This window comes from Ictalurus punctatus, chromosome 26 (assembly GCF_001660625.3).
Source record: "Ictalurus punctatus breed USDA103 chromosome 26, Coco_2.0, whole genome shotgun sequence".
Lineage (NCBI taxonomy): Eukaryota > Metazoa > Chordata > Actinopteri > Siluriformes > Ictaluridae > Ictalurus > Ictalurus punctatus.
In genome coordinates this window covers 6,168,066-6,189,869 of record NC_030441.2, presented here as the reverse complement: position 1 = coordinate 6,189,869, position 21,804 = coordinate 6,168,066, and the positions used below count along the sequence as shown (strand labels likewise).

The window sequence follows — 21,804 nt, the reverse complement described above, 5'->3', positions numbered from 1 at the left end:
AAGAAATGTACTGAGCTAAAAATAAAATAAAACGTTAACAAAACATATGGCAGGGAGTCTGCAGTTCTTCATTATGCCACAAATTTTATCAGCATACATGATTGTAAAAGATGCCTACTCTGACATTTTGACTGCTCCACCAATCAAGACAGGCTAAATCTGGTCATGCACTAAAGCTGGTTTGAATGTGAATGTCTTTTTCAATATGTGATTTCTCCAGTGTATACACTCCTAAGCACTGATTTAATTCCACTGAAACAATAGTTCGTGATTCTAATGCAATGGTACATTGCAAATCACACATCTGGTTGTTTCTGTGAAATCTTGAGAGGAACCAGATTCAAGACAGAACCCAGCATCATCTGGGTGACACCAGATAGTGCAAGTAAATAATTTCCCTTTTTGTAACTGTATGCTATATAGCCAAAAAGTGCAATAATGTAATCAGGAACTGATGAGCTTATGAGCAACTTATGAATATGAGCACCAGTGTTATTTCTGAATTCATTATAGTTTTAACATGAAGTCTATGTTGTTGAAGTTACTGTTCAATGATGGAGACTTGAGTGCAAAACTGTTTGTAGCAACTGTAGTCCTAAGGCTATCCAAGAAAAAATGTCCACAGCCATCTTTATGATTTCTATCCCGTACCATCCACAGTAATCTTATTGATCTTTAGGCTTTCCATATGGGGTTATCTTCAGCAGCAGTTTTTCATGTGGTTTTTCTACTGTTCTTTTTTCTGTAAAAGAAAAAAAATGATGTCTAAGGAGCGGACAATTGGCTGCAGAGGTGCGGAATAGGACACAATATAATTATTGGAAAGGGTTGCCTTTAGATGGAGGCAGTGGTGGCTCAGTGGTTAAAGGCTCTGGTCAGATTGGAAGGTTAGGACAAGCATCAGCACTGCCAAGCTACCACTGTTGGGCCCTTGAGCAAGGCCCTTAACCCTCGACTGATCCGTTGTATAAATGAGATAAATGTCGCTCTGGATAAAGGTGTCTGCTAAATGCCGTAAATGTAAATGTAAATGTAAATGTAGATACCCGAGAACAGGAATTGAGGCATGGGAATCGGTCATATAGGGAATAGGGCATGTTGTATAAAATTGCCAGAGATGAAGCAATTCACATGTTGATGCCAAATCCCAGTGTACTGCATCAATTTGCAGGAATGAAAGAGGGTAGGAAGGAAGGAGAGAAAATTAATCTTCAATATTGGCCTTAGTTCATATTGGTCACAGGCCTGAAGTTTGGCCGTGCTATGTTTGTGAATTATGCTGATAAAAAAATTTGGAGTATGCACTCTAAGAGTTTAAGAAATTGTTTACATTACTGTAGCCATTAGTGCTACCCTGCTATGAAAACTGCTGACCAACTCAATTTAGTCCTTTTGGATATGCACAAATTCAAACAATTTGTATATGCACTCAGGGGTTTAAAGATATATTTTTCTCTGTTTTCACTTTGTACTTACCAAATATGACGTTTTGCTATGAGTATTGTTTAAAACTAGTGTTTTATTTACCTTTCACTCTACAAGTCTTTCTATCTTAGCTGAGTTAATGAGAAATAGAATGAAAAATAATTAGAAAAGCGCCTTAAAACTGTATTTTGTATACTATTTGCTTTGAATAGATCCTAAAACATTATAAGTTTGCAACAAATTCTTTGACTGTCATAAACCGATCATTTACACCATCATTTACATCATCAATACACAACGTTAAAAATAATGTTTCAGTCTCTCATAGCGCAAAGCTATGTGTATTGAGATGCATTTATTGATCAGTTGCACTCCAACAACCTACAAGTTTAGTCTGTGGTTTTGTTGTTGCAATAAACACAACACAAGTTGCATTACTTGACTTTATTGGTCTGTTGAATATCATTACTTACAGTTATTTCATACCTTAAATAATGAATTTACATTGTTTTAATAATTATTTTACTGCAATTAAAAATGAAATCCACCATATGCATACTTATTATGGATTGCTTAAGGTGTGTCCATGGAAGTGGAAGTAAACAAATCTTCATTATTTAGTAATATGTTTCCTTTTCCACCCAACCTTTAAAAACAGAGAGAAAAACAGAGTTATCTGTCAGCGCTTTTCTCTATTTCCTTTATTAATGAAACTATATATAATATTTCTATTGCTCATTGATATTTATTGTATTATTTGTAAAATAGTTTTATCCAAAACTGACCAGATATTTCAGGTTGGGAGCAATATATTACATTTTTAAAGGCACTTAATAAACTCAGTAAGTATATTATACTTGGTGCTATCTCAGCATTTTCATAAGCCAAAATGAACATTGCAAACATATCCGTCCTTACCTCCAGGGTTCCGTCTAAGGATGTATCTTCTAGCCTCATCATATATAAAGATGATGAAGGCATAAGGTAAGGCACATAACCACCATGATGGTCTATAAGGAAAAAAATAAGTCAATAGTTATAATAGGTCATTATAAATGGCTTCTGCCGTATAGTCCCTCCATTTTTACAGGCTCAAAAGTAATTGGACACTTTGGCAGTTGGACAATTTCATGTCCAGGTGTGGCCTGTTTCCTCATTATTTCACGACAAATTAAGAAGATAAAACGTCTGGAGTTGATAATGTTGAATTTGTATTGGATAGCTGTCCATTGGAGCTCTCAATATGTGGTTCAAAGAGGTAAAGAAGGCTATCATCAGGCTGAAAAAAACAAAAGATATCTATCAGAGAGACAGCAGAAACAGTGGGAGTGTCCACGTCGACAATTAGGTAGATTCTTAAAAAGAAAGAATGCACTGGTGAGCTCAGCAACACCAAAAGGCTTGGAAGACCATGGAAGACAACTACAGTGGATGATTGCAGAATTCTTTCCTGGGTGAAGAAAAACCCTTTTACAACATTTAGCCAAGTACAAACACTCTCAAGGAGGTAGGCATATCATTGTCACTCCATGAAAGTAATTTCAGAGGGTTTACCTCAAGATCCAAAACACTAGAAACATTCAAGAACAGAAAGGCCAGATTATACTGTGCTAGAAAACATCTAAAAAGAAACCCAGCCTGCCCAATTCTGGAACAAGTTTTTTTGGACAGTTAAAACCAAGATTAACTTTTACCACAATTATGGGAAGAGAAGAGTATTGAGAAGTAAAGGAAGGTCCAAAGCACACCACATCATCTGTCAAATATGGTGGAGGAGGTGTTATGGCATGGGCGTGTACGGCTGCTAAAGGAACTGCGTCACTGGTGTTTATTGATAATGCGACTGCTGATAGAAGTAGCAGGATCAATTCTGAAGTGTTTAGAGGTATACTTTCTGCTCAGATTCAGTCAAATGCTGCAATACTGGATGGTGCTTCAGAGTACAGATGGATAGTGACTGAAAATATACAGTGACAGCAACCCATTAGCTTCTTAACGCAAAAAAAATGGAATGATGTTAACTGGCCGAGTCAGTCACGTAACATTGGGTAAGACCAAGGAATATAGCTATGATGTGCAGCTAAAGGTTGTTGAGCCTTACAAAATAGGAAGTGGCTATAAGAAAATAGCATAAGCATTGAAAATGCCCATTTCCACCATCAGGGCAATAATTAAGAAGGTCCAGTCAACTGGAAATGTCATGAATCAACCTGGAAGAGGATGGTTGTCTATAACATCTCAACACACTCTGAAGAGGATGGTTCGAGTGGGCAAAAAAAAAAAGTTAGTTGCGTCTTGGGGTCAGAAAGTCTCCAAAACTACAATCTGAAGTCACCTACATCACCACAAGTTGTTTGGAAGGCTTTCAAGAAAAAAGCCTCTACTCACACAGTTGGGTCCATAAGTATAGATAGATAGATAAATAGATAGATAGATCGATAGGTAAATTGAGATTGGACGCTTCCTTGATTTTTTATATTCCCTTTGTTTCTTTTTTGGGGGGAGTGTGGTAAACATTTTGTAATTAAATACAAATTGTAGTATACCTTTATTTTTTTTAACCCCTTAAATTATAAGCAAGGCACACTTACTTCAGTGGATACATTCTAAGTGCAATATCCATGCCTGGACAATATGACAGAAAAGAAGCCAAAGCTGTCTCCTCCAAAAGCCCAAAGATAAGGATTTTATTCCTGAAAGAAAATGGTAAGGATAGTGAAAATAGTCAGAATTTGGCAGGTAATTCTGAAATATGACTCCTCATTAAATATCACAACTGCTTGAAAGTGATTTACGTACTTCATTTTTTGTTGTAAAATGGAATTCATCCTTGTTTTACAGATGATCAAATCAGCCCACTGCACTATCACAATGCTGATAAAGAATGCTGTCTGGCATGTGTACTCTATAATTTTTCTGCTCTCATAAGTCTGCGAAAATTTTTTACAGTACATGCATTTTGAGTAGAACAGTGTAGATAGAGATGGTTTAACAGTGTATATATTCAAATCCATTCTGACCCATATTTGAAGGACATACCCACTGTTGGCCAAAGCTGTCCTCCAAGTCATTCAAATATTTATCATCCCAGTCAATACGCAATCCTATCAGGAATGAGGGCAGGAATCCATTCTCAGCAAGGACTACAAAATAAGTGAAGAAACCTGCAGATGCTTGCATCATTCCTAAAAATAGAAAATAATGTTGATTCCATTAAAATCACTGTAATCCAGGTCTGAATGCCTAATTATATTAAATTCAATATACTTTACATTGTCTCAGTCATCTTACCAATCTGACCATAAGCCATACTAATTAGCCTTTCATTCACTAGCTTGTCTTTTTGTGGATTTCTGGGCTGTCTTTTCATGATGTCACTCTCAGCATGTTCATAGGCCAGTGAAATTGCAGGCACCTGCGTAAAAAAAAAAAAAAAGAGTAAATGAAATGTAAAGCAATTAAAAAAAAAAAAAAAAAGAGATTCTGTCAGGTACTAGTATATCCCTACCCAAACCTATATTTCAGGCTTCGTGACGATAGCTCAGGGGTAGCCCTGTCAAATTCCTGCTGGTCGGCCAACTTTTTATTTATTTATTTATTTAATTAATTAGGTCATCATCCAAAATACACTTATAGATTAACACATTGCTGAAGTGAATTGCCAAAATACCAGATCAATTTATTTGGGAGAACCCAGAGAATCTAGAGAAAAAAGAACTTAATATAAATGTTTGTGATATAGCGCCATCATTACGTCAATTGGGCTCATCTAGCTTGCATGAGTAGCCGGATTACAATAGGGAGTTCTACCTAGGGAGTACGACTTATGGCTTGGTCTCCACTATTTGTTTTAGGGGATAACAACAACAACAACAACAACAATAATGATAATAATAATAATAATAATAATAATAATAATAATTATATATATATATATATATATATATATATATATATATATATATATATATATATATATATATATATTTGCAAGCAGCAATTAAGGGGCCCAAGCACTTTCTGGAACCAAACAATGGTGGAAGCCCAGAAGTAATTGGGACGATCACCACTTATTCCCAAAGATATACACTAAATTTAAAGGCAAAATATTAAGCAATTGATTAGCTTGATATCAACATGAGATATCGCCTCACTTACTGTTTTTGGTAGCCCTTCCAAGTTGCAAATGAACTCAAAGCTTATTTGTTAATTTTAGGTCATGTTACTAAAGACATGTGACAAATTTACAATCTCAAATCCTGTTTCATGGCTTAGCCATCAGATTTGTTTCCTGGTTATGGACAAAACATCCTACAAATCAAAAATACAAGAAAAAATATTTGTTTGGATTGGGCTGTAATATAATACTGTGATACAAATTTTGTGCTAATTGGACAAAATCAAATTCTTTACATCAACATCAGTCAGCAGCTTCCAAGAAACTACTAAAAAATGCCATGAAAAAAGTCATGATTTGATTTTACATGATTTAGGCTACAAAATTATGAGCAGTTTTACTAATTTGTGAATTATATCACCACATAGTGGGTATTTAGGCAAAACATCTTGGAGTCCCTTATGACAAGGTCCTTTACTCACACCCAACTTAGCTTTGGTCTGAAAAATTGGCACCTTTGCTGAGACATAGTAGTGCACATAGTAGTGAATTTAGACAAAACTTGTTTGAGTCCCTTAGGATGCGGTCTCTCATTTATCTACCAAGTTTGGTCAAGATTCATTACACTGCTGCTAAGATGCTCTTACTTCTAATTTGATGGCTTCACCATGAAATACATCTGTGTGTTTTGGTGGAACCATTTATCATATCACAAATCTGAGAAACAAGTTTTGTTTGGGTTGGTCCTCCTATTGTGCTCTTCAAAAATTCATGATTACTGAACACAAATTGTAGGAGAAGAAGTGAACATAATTTTTTTTTGCTAAAATTAAAAAAAATGTATGAAGTTTGGGCAAAATATGTTGCATTGGTGCTGAGATATGCCATCACTTCCCAACTGGTGACTACTGTCAAATTCGTTTGCATGTTCTGGATGAATCCTCCTATATATGAAAAAATCTCCCAATTTTATGATCCAAATTTGGGGATGAATGGACAAATTTTGTAGGAGAACAAAATAAACCTTGTTTTTGAAAAAGTTCTAAATGGCAGAAAATCAAACATGGCAGAAGTTAATGCTGTAGTGTCTGTTTAATTTGGCTTCACCCAAAGAATCATAGAAAAGTGGAATCATGTTTCCTTAATAGTGCGTTGCATGGTTCTTTACTGTAAACATCTGTCCATATTTGCTCTATTGATGATGCTATAGGGCTTGTGTCGCGTTCACCTAAATTGCTGTGAAGGTAACTGAAACTGTCCTCTAACACTGTGCTAAATTTGATAATAATAAAAAAAAGTGTATGAAGCGTTCTATAGGCTGCCATAGTCTTCCATGTGGAATAATAATCATTAAATAATAATAATAATAGTAGTAGTAGTAGCAGTAGTAATAACTTCTTACCATGTCCGTTCCCAAGTCAATACAAAGTATAGTGACAGTGCCAAGTGGGAGAGGAATGCCAGCTATGATGAAGAGGAGGAAGGGGGTGATCTCAGGAATGTTACTGGTTAAGGTGTAAGCAATTGATTTCTTCAAGTTGTCAAAGATGAGACGACCTAGAGAGGGAATTATATTTACGTTACTTATTTGGCTTAACTCAAACCAAACTTGAAAGACATGCAATTAAGTTTTTTAACCTTCTTCTACTCCAGTGACAATAGATGCAAAGTTGTCATCCAGGAGAATCATATCAGCAGCCTGTTTGGAGACATCAGACCCAGCGATACCCATTGCTACACCAATATCAGCCTTCTTCAGAGCAGGAGAATCATTAACACCATCACCAGTCACAGCCACAATGGCACCCTGTCAGCAAATAATGTAAAGATATTTACTGAATGAAAGGTTAAACTCTCACTTTATTAAAAGAATTATTAAAACTAAAAGTAGTTCATACCTGTCTCTGGCAACCTTCCACAATAATCAGTTTTTGCTGAGGAGAAGTTCTGGCAAACACAATCTCAGTGTGGTGTTTTAAGACATCATCCAGCTGCTCCGGTGTCATGTCCTTTAACTCTGCACCATGGACGACACAGGCCTTTGCATCTCTGCAAAAATGTCTGGAGTTAGTCTGATGTCTTTTTACTTTTTTTACTTGCATGCTGCATTGTATTTACGTATGTTGTAATATGTTTTAGCATGTGTTTATATGTTTAGACATGTCCTTTAATGTGTCGACCGTGTCTTGAATTAAGCCCTATTGCTAATTACCCCTTTTGCAAGCTAAACTAAACTAATGTCAGTCAAATTGACTCTTTCAGTGAAACTATGCAGTCCATATTTATTAATGAATCTTACTAGAGTCTCTAGCGAATGATTGAGGCCCTACTTAAAAGACTACTGAGGCACCACTGCATAGCCTATTTCATAATAGATGTTTCTTAGAGCAAATGAAGAATTCCAGGTAACCTGGGGTTGACATCTCCAACAGGGATGTTCTGACGAGCAGCGATGTCTTCCACAGTCTCATTGCCTTCAGAGATGATACCCACACCCTTAGCAATAGCTTTTGCTGTAATTGGATGATCTCCTGTAACCATGATGACCTGGAAACAGGAGATATGAGACAATGATCATCTAATTACATTCTTACAAGGTGTCCCGTGTAGAACTTACATAAACTAAAGAGTTTACCTTGATTCCTGCACTCCTGCACTTAGCTACAGCGTCAGGTACTGCGGCACGGGGAGGATCAATCATAGACATGAGGCCAAGAAAGCATAGATTCTCAGTGGGGAAATTTACTTCCTCTGTGTCAAATGCAAAGCCCTCAGGGAACTGATCATCAGGAAGACTGAAATGGCAGAAACCTGGAATGCAAATAATGGCGCAGTGTATAAAACATACCAGTCAACTTACCATCAAAATATCAAGTTGTCTATTTTGCACCTGTGTATTCAATTACATTTTCTCACCTAATACCCTTTCTCCAAGGCTCCCAAGCTTTACGTAGACATGTTGGAAAGCATCTTTCATCTGTTCATCCAAGGGTTGCTCTTTGCCATGAATCATAATGGTTGAGCATCTGTACAGAATGCTCTCAGGGGCTCCTTTCATTACTAATATGTGGTCAGTCTCTGAGGAGTTGGGATTCTTGTGGACTGAAAGCTTATGTATGACAGTTAAACTTCTGTTAGGGTTAACAATAGGCATCAAATAAATTTATTTAAAAAAATTATTTTAAGGTTAAACCTAAACACCTGGTATTTGTTGGTGGAGTTGAAGGGGATCTCAGCAAGCTTTGGATACTTGTCTCTCATTTCCTTCACTGAGCCACAGCAGAGCTCAATACACTTTAACAGGGCAGACTCTGATGCATCACCAGCTGTATCTCTCTGTAAGATAACGAAATGCACAAAATAAGCAATGATGGGAGTCTTCTTCTTCCTTGGTGACATGGTGACAAATGACCTTGTACAGATGCAAAGGCACAGCTACTATATGCTCAAGTAGTTATAAAAAGTTTGAAAAAAGAGACCAAACATTGTTTAGGAAAGTAGTAGACCAAAGAACATTGAAGAAAAGAAATGACCAAACAACTTTAATAATTAAACAAACCTTAAGTATTGGAACTTTGCTCTGATCACCAAGGAAGACTGCACGGTTGCACAGGCCAGCTACACGAGCAAGAGCAGCCCAAGTGGGAGAGCTTCTGTCAAAAGAGGTTCCACTTTGGTCCTCTGTGGTATCTGCTTCATGAATTTGATTGTCAAACCACATATGTGCCACAGTCATACGGTTCTGCGTCAGAGTTCCTGTCTTGTCTGAGCAAATAGTGGAGGTGGATCCAAGTGTTTCTACAGCTTCAAGATTCTTTACCAGACAGTTCTTCTTTGCCATACGCTTGGCAGTTAAAGTTAAACACACCTGTAAGAACATATATTTAAATCACTATTAATATATATATATATATATATATATATATATATATATATATATATATATATATATATATATATATATATATATATATATATATATATATATATATATATATATATATATAAGTACTATTGGCCACGTTCTTGGTTCTTGATTTTAATTTTAAAAACGGACTTGATAAAGATTACTATGTTAACTTTGACTGAATACGTTTATGTAGAACCGTCATGGACATTTTTAGATACAGTACTTACAGTAACTGTAGCAAGCAGGCCCTCAGGCACATTGGCAACGATGATTCCAATAAGGAAGATGACAGCTTCAAGCCATCCATATCCAAGAATAAGGGACAAGATGAAGAAGGACACACCCAGGAAAACAGCCACACCAGTAATAATGTGGATAAAGTGTTCAATCTCTTTGGCAATTGGTGTCTGTCCACCCTCAAGACTTGAGGCCAGAATAGCAATACGACCCATGACTGTGTGATCACCTGTGTTGATGACAATACCTTTGGCTGTACCTGAGAAATAATCATTTTTTTAAATTTAAATGTACATTTTATTATCAATCTTTTGTTTTGTAAAGAACATATTTTATAGTTCAAGTGTATATTTGTACCTTCCAGGCAATTTGTGGAAAAGAACACAATATTCCTTGTCTCTAGAGGGTTTTCATTTGAAAAATCAGGAGTACGAGTTTGCGGCTCAGATTCTCCAGTAAGAGAGGAATTGTCCACCTGCAAGGGCAAAAAATATGAGCGGTATTAATTTGTTACATTTTTTGTTATTTTGATTTCTATTAGTTCAGACTTTGACTTGACTTATTCCAAGGTTTTTTCCCCAGTGAAGGTTAACTTTCACAAGGAGACTAAACCAACTTACACTGTATGTATTTGTCAGAAATCTAAATCACTCACTCGCTCACTTTTAGTTACCACTTTACCCTTGTCATGGTCATGGTGGATCCTATCTTATCATGGGACAACAATCCATTGTGGGGAACTATGCACATATGCATTCACACACTCATTCACACTCTATCATAGCCCATCCACCTACTAGCATGCTTTTGGGAGGTGAGAGGAAACCAGCGATCCCAGAGGAAACCCACATGAACATGGGGAGAACATGCACAAAAACTTCAAGTAACCTGAGATCAGGATGGAACCTCGGATCCTGACCCTCGGCAATGCACTACCCAAGTCAAAAATCAATGGACTTAACTTTCTTTAAAATGTACTGTATGTGTTTCTTTGAACTATATGGAAGAACTCTTGTCTTACCTTGCATCCATAAGCAACAATAATGCGCAGATCAGCAGGAATTCTATCACCACCTTTGATTTCCACCAAGTCGCCAACAACAACCTCTTCAGCGTTAATACTTTTTCTCTCACCATCACGAATAACCAGAGCTTGCTATATAAGAAAAAATGCAGTTAAATGAAGGCCAAGATGTAGACATTTTATAATCTTTGGTATAGCTTCTTTGTATTTTACATGGGGCACAAGATTCTTGAAGGAGTCCATGATCTTTGAGCTCTTAGCTTCTTGGTAGTATGAAAAGCACCCAGTAATCAACACCACTGTGGCCAGCACAATACCTAAGTACAGCTATAAAAAAGCAAATATTATTATTTGTATAGAAAAAAAAAATCAATTAGTTATATAAACTAAAGGAAAATGAAAGTTTCTTACATTATCATTTTCTGGTTCATTATTAGTAGTAATCTGAATTGCAAAAGCAAAGAAACAAAGAAAAGCTCCAATCCATAGTAGTGTACAGAATCCGCCAAAAAGCTGTTTACAGAATTTAACCCATTCTGGGGTGGTGGGAGGAGGCGTCAGTACATTGGGTCCATCACGTTCAAGGATCTCCTTTGCCCGGGAACCAGACAAACCCTTCAACAATAGGAAAAAATTCAATAAAATTAGAAATGAGTTATTAATTAGTGTTTTTAGTTATGTGTTTTTAGACATCAGAACGATTAAGTTTCAATTTAAATTTAGTGAGATGAAAAAAATCTTTTGTAAAATATAGCATTAACAAATAGTTGTAGCATCACTATATTATGTCTTATTACAGTGACAAATGAAAGGAAAACCAACATGTCTTCTTAATGTGTTGGGCCACCAAAAGCCTCCAGTACAGTATTATTTTCATCCTTAACAAACTGTTCAGTGAGCTCTCATGTACTGTGGTTGGGGAGTCTTTCATCCTGGAAGAGAACACTCCCATCAGCCTAGATATTTTTAATCAAAGAACTTTGTAATGATCTTTTCCACTAAGGATTGAAGTGGACCCAAACCATGCCAGTTAAATTCCCCAACAGCATAATGGAGCTACTATTCTTTTTTTTAATTATCTTTGTCACTGTATATTATGTCTTAAATTATGTTTAAGATTAAATTACAAGGTATTAAAATGAAGAATTTTAACAACAGGGTCTTCGGATATGGGAAATGTGCGGAACCTTGCACAGTACACCAACAGATTTATTTTTCAAATACATAATTTATGGCCACAAGAAACTAAACCAGGGTCACAGAATTGTTGTCTAATGTATGCAAATAATTCCCTTTTCCCTTTACAAAAATATCTATTGTAATTTATCAAGTGCTAAAATTGTACTCTCCTCCATTGTACTACAGTTATATCAAAACAGATATATTATTCTTTCTTGTAAAATAGATTCATTTTGTATTTCAAATGTATTTCTTTTACATTGGGGGAGATTTTTTTTTTTTTTTACTGTGAGTTAGTATACTCTGAGTTGTTATTTTATTTGCCTTATGCAACTTTATAAAAAGTTCATGACTCTAACAAGCATTTTAAAGGTGCAGGGTTTCGTCATTGTAAAAAGGCTGTTTTGGCTCAAGTCACTATTTATTGTAAACCAGTTGCAGGACAACATTAGATTGCATGGCATTGCATTAGATTGCAACATCCTACAAAAACTGCTCACAGAAGGCTATCCATATATGATAAAATTCTCACAGCATTCTATCTCATAAATTTCCCACAATCCCACAAACGACCGAATGTCTCTCAACGACCAGATTTCATATGGCACGTTGATTCTTATGTTAAACTATGAAATACATCTACTTAAACTGAACTGTAGTGTACCAAATGTCTGCTTGGCCACAACACAAATGAACCAGAAACAAAACATGGTCACAGTTGATTGAGATTGATTGAGAACTATAAATAGTTAATTGAAAATGGGTCAAATAAATAAATAAATAAATAAATAAATAAATAAATAAATAAATAAACCATACTATGAATTCCAGAACTCAATTTAGTCTGGCATCATTAAATTATTTAATGATTTATTATTTAATGTTGTGGCTGCTCCAGACTTTGGTACAATGGATTGTAAATGGATTATTATTATTATTATTATTATTATTATTATTATTATTATTATTATTATTTGTAACTGAACATTTAGACATTTACTGGATTTATAAAATGTGAATGCTTCCACCCATAATTGGAAAATTCTCTAAAAAATGACCAGAAGTGGACAGACTCACAATAACTATGTTTAATATCACTACACATGGGAATTTCCTTCATATCTGGTCATTAGAAATTTACTGGTCATTAGAACATAAAGGTTTTAGAGGAGTTTAACCGACTTTTTTTCAGTGATTAATTGCATTTTCTCTTCCAAGTGATCTACTCACTCTGTTAATGTCAGTGCCATATTTATGGTGCAGTTCATCTAAGGTTAACTTGTGATCATCCTGCAAGGGTAAATATGATTTAAATATTAGTCAGACAATAAACATTCCATCAAACCGTTTTCATCATTCCATTTTTGAGACAAAAACATAAATACAATCATATAAAATATTTTAATGTATTTCCTTAGGTAGAATTTTGATATTCTGTGATCTGTAAAAAAAAAATAAAAAAATAAAAAAATGCAAAAAAGCGCAATTCTTACCAGATCTACTTCTTTCTTAAGTTCATTTATGTCCTTCCGCTTTTTCTTTCCGTCTTCTGAACTTGCTGCCAGCATGTACTTATCATTTCCGGTCTGCACAAAATTTGTAAAAGATTAACATGAAAAATTGTAATGCCCAGTTTAAAATCATAATTAAATAGCAATGACAAAAATCAAAAGGCAATTACCACTTACCCCAAACCCCATTTTAAGTTTTTGCCTAGTAACTGATCAAAGTATGTGCTTGTCCAAACCTGGCAGAGAAACCTTTATATCTTAGCGATTCACCACTTTGAACGGGAGGAGTTTTGGTCAAAACGTGGTATGTCAGTTTAATTCCTCCATGGCAACCAAACAGTTTCCCAAAACACCTGGGAAAGGGGTGAAGTGTTTGTGGAAATGTTTTTAAAGTATTGTACATACACAAAGGATCCATACAGGTAGGTAATTTAAACTCCTCAAGTGTGTTTACATAGTAATATACCAATATCACCCACCAATATCTTAATATTTATCGCATAAACAAATTCTGCACATGACCATCTACATATCACATTTCTATATTTAAACCAGTATATATATATATAAAACACACATAATTAAAGTCTTACTGTGTTATATATATATATATATATATATATATATATATATATATATATATATATATATATATATATATATATATATATATATATATATATATGTATACTGTGAGGGAAAGAAGTATTTGCTGATTTTGTACATTTGTCCACTGTCAAAGAAATTATCATTCTATAATTTAAATGGTAGGTTTATTTGAACAGTGAGAGACAGAATAACAACAAAAAAATCCAGAAAAATGCATGTCAAAAATGTTATACATTGATTTGCATTTTAATGAGAGAAATAAGTATTTGACTCAATCAGAAAGATTTCTGGCTCCCAGGTGTCTTTTATACAGGTAACGAGCTGAGATTAGGACCACACTCTTAAAGGGAGTGCTCCTAATCTCAGTTTGTTACCTGTATAAAAGACACCTGTCCACAGAAGCAATCAATCAATCAGATTCCAAACTCTACACCATGGCCAAGACCAAAGAGCTCTCCAAGGATGTCAGGGACAAGACTGTAGACCTACACAAGTCTGGAATGATCTTGGATCATTGCCAAGCAGCTTGGTGAGAAGGTGACAACAGTTGGTGCGATTATTCGCAAATGGAAGAAACACAAAAGAACTGTCAATCTCCCTCGGCCTGCAAGATCTCCCCTCGTGGAGTTGCAATGATCATGAGAACAGTGAGGAATCAGCCCAGAACTACACGGGAGGATCTTGTCAATGATCTCAAGGCATCTGGGACCATAGTCACCAAGAAAACAATTGGTAACACACTACGCCGTGAAGGACTGAAATCCTGCAGCGCCCGCAAGGTCCCCCTGCTCAAGAAAACACATATATATGCCCGTCTGAAGTTTGCCAATGAACATCTGAATGATTCAGAGGACAATTGGTTGAAAGTATTGTGGTCAGATGAGACCAAAATGGAGCTCTTTGGCATCAACTCAACTCGCTGTGTTTGGAGGAGGAGGAATGCTGCCTATGACCCCAAGAACACCATCTCCACCATCAAACATGGAGGTGGAAACATTATGCTTTGGGGTTGTTTTTCTGCTAAGGGGACAAGACAACTTCACCGCATCAAAGGGACGATGGACGGGCCCATGTACCATGAAATCTTGGGTGAAAACCTCCTTCCCTCGGCCAGGGCATTGAAAATGGGTTGTGGATGTGTATTCCAGCATGACAATGACCCAAAACACACGGCCAAGGCAACAAAGGAGTGGCTCAAGAAGAAGCACATTAAGGTCCTGGAGTGGCCTAGCCAGTCTCCAGACTTAATCCCATTGAAAATCTGTGGAGGGAGCTGAAGGTTCAAGTTGCCAAACGTCAGCCTCGAAACCTTAATGACTTGGAGAAGATCTGCAAAGAGGAGTGGGACAAAATCCCTCCTGAGATGTGTGCAAACCTGGTGGCCAAATACAAGAAACGTCTGACCTCTGTGATTGCCAACAAGGGTTTTGCCACCAAGTACTAAGTCATGTTTTGCAGAGGGGTCAAATACTTATTTCCCTCATTAAAATGCAAATCAATTTATAACATTTTTGACATATCTTTTTCTGAATTTTTTTTGTTGTTATTCTGTCTCTCACTGTTCAAATAAATCTACCATTAAAATTATAGAATGATCATTTCTTTGTCAGTGGGCAAACGTAGAAAATCAGCAGGGGATCAAATACTTTTTTCCCTCACTATATATATATATATATATATATATATATATATATATATATATATATATATATATATATATATATATATATATATATATAATTTAGTAAGACTTTAATTATGTGTGTTTTTTATAGGCTTACAAGAAATGTACATTAACCAACATCCATAAACTATAAAATTTATGGGCGCCTGCCCATCACACTCATATCTGATTTTTGAACATCACACTCCAAATTTAGTCCACCAAGTCTGTTATAATGGAACATGGCTGTGGAGATTTGTCCATTCAGCCATTATAGCCTTATTATAGAGCATTATAGCCACAGACACTAATGTTGGGTGAGGAGACCTGGTGCAATCAGCATTCCAGTTCATCCTAAAGGTGTTCAGTGGGGTTGAGGTCAGGCCTCTGTGCATATCACTTGAGTTCTTCCACTCCAACCTTGGCAAACCATGTCTTAATGGACCTTACTTAATGGACTTCAGCACTGTCTTGCTGAAACAGGTTTGGGCTTCTTAGTTCCAGTGAAGGGAAATTGTATTAAAAGGTTGTCCACAAACATTTAGCCATATGTTGTATTTATAAAGGCTTATTCATAAATTAATTCTATGTAATGAACACGGAATTTGCCAGCTTTTATGTCCAGCTGACCTTATCGCTGAGTTATGTGGCATTGTGTTATAATTTCGAGTCTGACTTACATTCAAACATCATGACAGCTGACCTGATAGGTCAGTGTACTTCTGGTATGTCAGACATAATGGCAACAATGCCACATGTCAAAAATCAAAGACAATTTACATAACATAATTTGCATAACATATAATGTCATGCCATTGCATTAAATAATCATAAAAAAATTAGCAGCAGACTTAAGACATTCGCTTTATTTAAAGGTCAAATAAAATATAGATCACTTTTTATTACAATATAACTGCTGTTGTTGGTAAAACCATGACTATGCCTGAGTTTTGTGTGCAGGCTCTCATTCCAGTGTTACCACCACATTCCAGGTATACAAGACACTGAAGGGAATCATTTGCAAATGCATACTTAATCTAAATATGTTTACCCAATTTAATTGATATTTAAGTTAAATAAATGTATTAGGTCCTTCATTAAGTCAGAGCTATTAGCTTTTCTTAAGTTAGATATTTTAGAATGGACAGAGTGAAAGAAGATTCCTGCTTACTCTTTGCCAGGGCTGCCATGATTCAGGTACGAGCACCAGGCATGGAGTTCCCCGGAGGCTAAGTCGATAACATTTGGGTTAGGTTTAGGGTTAGGATGGTAACACAGGATTGTATTCTGGATCTGCACTCAGAATTCACATCATCAGCTCTCCAGCTTCTCAGTGTGAAGTCCTAATCAGAGCTTTGGATTACCAGATAAAATGCAGATCAATTAATAAATGTGATCGGAAGGTTGATTTAAAACAATATCACTGCTCATATCCCCGAGAAACGATGTGTTTATGGTATTTATTGTGGGTGTGATACATCCCTGCCAAATTAGAAAACCAGGACAATCACTCAATCAATCAATCTTCATTTTGTATGAGAGTGTGGTATTTGTAGTCATTTTTTTATGTTTCTAGTAGAGTATTTATTTCAGTCACTCAGTTTTCAGTTATATTATATGCTATTATATCCATGAAATAATCCATGCTTTTGTGGATACACATCACAAAGCTATTTAGACTTCCCAGAAGAAGCTTACATTGTCCATGGAGTTTGCTGAATATCATTTTAATCAATACCTGGGTCTGTTATCAAAATACTTTCGGTCATGATAGTGCCAATCCCTTTGTGTATGATGGTAGAGATTTCTGGTTTGATTTGCTGGTAAATCCTGGCATGTAGCAAACGAATTTAACTTTGACACTTAAATGACAGGGAAAATGGTTTATGCTACCAGAAGTGTAATATTATATAAAACAAAAAAAGCTTTAATTAAACACAGATTGTTATTAGTAATTCAGTTGTTAATTTTTATATATGTGTTAATGACTGTTTTTCCAAAGTACAGTATAAGATATAGTATCTCACAAAAGTGAGCACACCCCTCACATTTTTGTAAATATTTAATTATACCTTTTCATGTGACAACTGTGAAGAAATGACACTTTGCTGCAATGTAAAGTGGTGAATGTACAGCTTGTGTGACTGTGTAAATTTGCTGTCCCCTTAAAATAACTCAACACACAGCCATTAATGTCTAAACCGCTGGCAAGAAAAGTGAGTACACCCCTAAGTGAAAATGTCCAAATTGGGCCCAAAGTGTCAATATTTTGTGCGGCCACCATTATTTTCCAGCACTGCCTTAACCCTCTTGGGCATGGAGTTCACCAGAGCTTCACAGGTTGCCACTGGAGTCCTCTTCCACTCCTCCATGACGACATCACGGAGCTGGTGGATGTTCGAGACCTTGTGCTTCTCTGCCTTCCGTTTGAGGATGCCCCACAGATGCTCAATAGGGTTTAGGGCTGGAGACATGCTTGGCCAGTCCATCACCTTCACCCTCAGCTTCTTTAGCAAGGCAGTGGTCGCCTTGGAGGTGTGTTTGGGGTCGTTAACATGCTGGAATACTGCATACTGATCATGCTCTGCTTCAGTATGTCACAGTACATGTTGGGATTACTGGAACCATGTCCTGTGGTATGATGAGACCAAGATAAACTTATTTGGTTCAGATGGTGTCAAGCGTGTGTGGCGGCAACCAGGTGAGGAGTACAAAGACAAGCATGGTGGTGGGAGTGCCATGGTCTGGGGCTGCATGAGCGCTGCTGGCACTGGGGAGCTACAGTTCATTGAGGGAACAATGAATGCCAACCATGAATCTTTTAGATAAAAGATTCTTGAATCGGGGGTACCGTAAAGAATGGGTTGAAAATGCTAAAAAGAAATTTGATACAGTGTTTACGATCTAAGGTTAATAAAAAGCATCTTTTTAACGCTCCTATTTACACACTATTTATTCAGCATTAGGTCCGGAGTTCCGTAAAAGTATTAAATAGGCACTGGCATATTATTTCTAGTGATCCTAAATTATCAGGTATTTTTAAAGAAGGCCCCGAATTGGTTTTTAAACGTCAAAACAATCTCTGAGATTTGCTTGTTAAATCTGAATTTCCTTCTCATGCAGTTAATCTAGGCATTCAAACTCTTCCTCCAGGTAATTATAGGTGTGGAAATTGCGCCCAGTGTGCTTTTACACATAGATGTCATTCTTTTAGTCATCCAGACACTGGTTGTAATATCTTGATACATGGTTCTATTACCTGCTTCTCTACTCATGTGATCTATCTTATTCGTTGTCTTACATATGTTGGAAAAAAACATCTCCAACATTGCGTAATCACATTAGCGAACACTGTAGCAACATCAGGAACGGAGCTATGCACAGTCCTATAGCGTCACATTTCAGACAAACTGGTCATAATGCCAGTGCTTTGCAATACATAGGTATCGAGAAGGTAAAAATAACCTTAAGAGGTGGTGATTATGAGCTGAACTGCTATGAACTGTTATAAAGTGAGTGTTTTTGGATTTATTATTTAAATACGTTGTCAACATTAGGGCTGAATGAGGTTTTCGATATGAATCCTTTTCTATAGTGATTTATGTATTTCTTCATGATCAAAAATGTATTTTTTTTAAATAAGTAAAGATATTGTTAAAGATATTCTTGATACTGCTTTATAATAAATTATAGCTTACGAGTAAGAGAGTGAAATATTTAATATCACATTCTTGCGGTTTACCCTTATGTGGATTGTTTTGTTTATTGTTATCATTTATTTTGTGTCACATGTTTTGTGTGGGAGTCTAATTAAGGTGATTACCTGCTTCTATAAACAATTCTGCTATAAACAGTTGTATTTTATTCCACATGGGTATTGTGCCTGTTGAAGACCTGACAGTTGAAACATTGCGCTTTCAATAAAAAGTCGTTTGGAGCTGTAAATACAGCGTCCGGACATCACGCTTCTTTATTCCATATTGGTTTTTTTTGTTGTCCTGCACCTGAGCCCAATTAGAGTGCATTGGATGTGCACATCTTTGTTTTATTTTAGATTCTCAAGTGTGTTTTGACCATGAAATCACACCAAAATGCTACCGAGAACCAAAGTTGTTATTTATTTTGACTTATTTATTTATGTATTTATTTATTTACCAATAATTCTGTACTGATCTGCACTTTATAGATTCAAATGCAGCTTAAAGTGCGTCGGAGTAATTCTGTAAATAAAAAGGGGAACACAAATGAAACACAATGAAGCTTAATAAAACGCAAATGAAAATCTTAATAGAAGGTTATTTAATTAAGAAAGAAAAAAAAATCTACATGGTATTAGCTATTGTCTGGAAATAAATGACAGAAAAAGGTTGTTACAAAAAACAGAACATTCACACCTACAGTATGTTTGATAGACATGAAATGAGGTTCAAACTGTAAGAGAATTAAAAATGTACAAAAATGAACCCAGCAAAATTGTTGAGTTTAGGAACATGACGACCAGTTATACAAGTGGGTTGTTGGATAAAAGTGACCCACTCTCTTCCACTGCTTATCCGATTGCCTTTAAAACCATTATGAATCACCAGTACTCATTTCCTTATTTCAAAGATCCATATGTTAGCCAAATAAAATATTTGAATGCCTCTACCTAAAATAGTGATTCATTTTGCATTTATAAAACTGTTATGAAGCACTAATGTACTACTAATGAAAACAATGCAGCAATTTCAAGATAAGGATTCAAAAATTACAGCAATCATCTCAACCTATAATGATAATTGAGGGTTGTACTTTCTTTTCTTTTTCATGTTACAGTTAACAATAATATAGAACCTAGTGTCACTTCATTGGTTTGTATATAAGCCGTTCATAAATTCTGAAGCATCGGTTTACGCAATGCTTATGAATGTGTTATACAGTGCCTATGTAGGTACCCTTCAAATCGAGTCACTACTATAATACAGCTGGTCATGCAGCAGATGCTTAGTTTGGAGAAGTATAAAATATTTATTTAAAATTGTACTAAATTATTGAATTCCATATACTCTTAAATCATGCTATATTATTTAAACTGTCTTTTAATTTCAGTAAAATGCCATTGTCTGCATCTGTCAGAACAATAATGATTCAATATGCAAGAAAATGTTGTGAAATAAGTAATATGCAGAGACAGCTAATGTAAAAAAAAAAAAGAAGAAGATAGATTTAACTTGTCAGCCAGACTGTCTTCACCAGTGCAATACCTTGACCTTCTCCAAAGGTGTTATGTCAGACTACATCATTTCCTAATACAAACTATCAAAAATACAAAGCTGAAATAAAAGCCGCATAAGCTTTTAGTGTCTGAAGTGAAAATACTTTACTGATTTACTCCCATTTTCCTCTCAGTAAATTACATTTCTCAACAGTGTCTTAAATGTCAGACCTTTTGGAACCTCATAGAAAAACTAACAATAGAATATTACACTGAGGACTGTTTCTGCATTATTAAAATTTTAAGAATCGTTTCAACTTTCTTCTCCAAAAATTTCTATCTTTGTAAAGTCTTTGCGATGAGTTTGAGAGCAATGAGATTTCTACGATATATAAATAACTACAGAAATTAGGTTTAAGTGTAGAATTCATCGGCTTATGTAAGTACATTCTTCTTCTCCATAGTCTTCCTCCGTTTCTTTCTTTCCTCAAGAGTCCTCTGAGATTGACATCAACTTGGATCTATGCAAAATAAAACGCATTACACATAAAGGTACATTAAAACAGGTATGCACATAAAAATACTTAAAATGCAATGAAAACCAAAGCATATGTGGAAAAATATTTGAAACAATGATTTTAAAAAGAATAAAAATGATTTAAGAAATATTCACCAATAACTCAAGTTGCCTTTCTCCAGTTAGGGAAATACAATTGCCCTGTATTGGTGTTTCTAAGAAACATTCTAAGGTATGTCACAAAGCCACCATCTTACCTGTCTGAAGGGGAGGTGTTCTGAGTAAAGGTGAATCACAACAAAAGACTTCCCTAAACATGTTAAAGGTGGGGGAACTGTTTGTTAACAAACATTTAAGTATTTAGACACACAAGGTGTCCATGCAGGTAGGTCATTTTAAGTGGTCAATGACAACCATT

At 35.7% G+C, this 21,804-nt stretch overlaps 1 protein-coding gene across 1 annotated transcript; it reads right to left on the bottom strand.

Moving 5' to 3' along the window:
* Positions 1-1,854: 1,854 nt before the first annotated feature.
* On the bottom strand, positions 1,855-13,689 carry LOC108258578 (sodium/potassium-transporting ATPase subunit alpha-1). The gene is made up of 22 exons (XM_017457284.3): positions 13,581-13,689; positions 13,386-13,478; positions 13,123-13,182; positions 11,125-11,328; positions 10,927-11,040; positions 10,711-10,845; positions 10,047-10,164; positions 9,680-9,948; positions 9,102-9,410; positions 8,744-8,878; positions 8,459-8,651; positions 8,178-8,353; positions 7,953-8,089; positions 7,441-7,591; positions 7,181-7,349; positions 6,945-7,099; positions 4,717-4,840; positions 4,465-4,610; positions 4,225-4,355; positions 4,017-4,118; positions 2,344-2,435; positions 1,855-2,071 (listed from the first exon to the last, which is right to left on the bottom strand). Exons 1-22 carry the CDS (start codon positions 13,590-13,592, stop codon positions 2,043-2,045), a joined length of 3,054 nt encoding a protein of 1,017 aa, XP_017312773.1. The 5' UTR covers positions 13,593-13,689; the 3' UTR covers positions 1,855-2,042.
* Between the last annotated feature and the right edge of the window lie 8,115 nt (positions 13,690-21,804).

What these genes read in the sequence shown, in the direction of transcription:
- LOC108258578 (XM_017457284.3), bottom strand. An exon ending in TCAAGAATCTTGTGCCCCAT is followed by an intron (nt 10,846 to 10,926) that starts GTAAAATACAAA and finishes TTTCTTATATAG; the next exon opens with CAAGCTCTGGTTATTCGTGA. An exon ending in CCTTAGACGGAACCCTGGAG is followed by an intron (nt 2,072 to 2,343) that starts GTAAGGACGGAT and finishes CTGTTTTTAAAG; the next exon opens with GTTGGGTGGAAAAGGAAACA.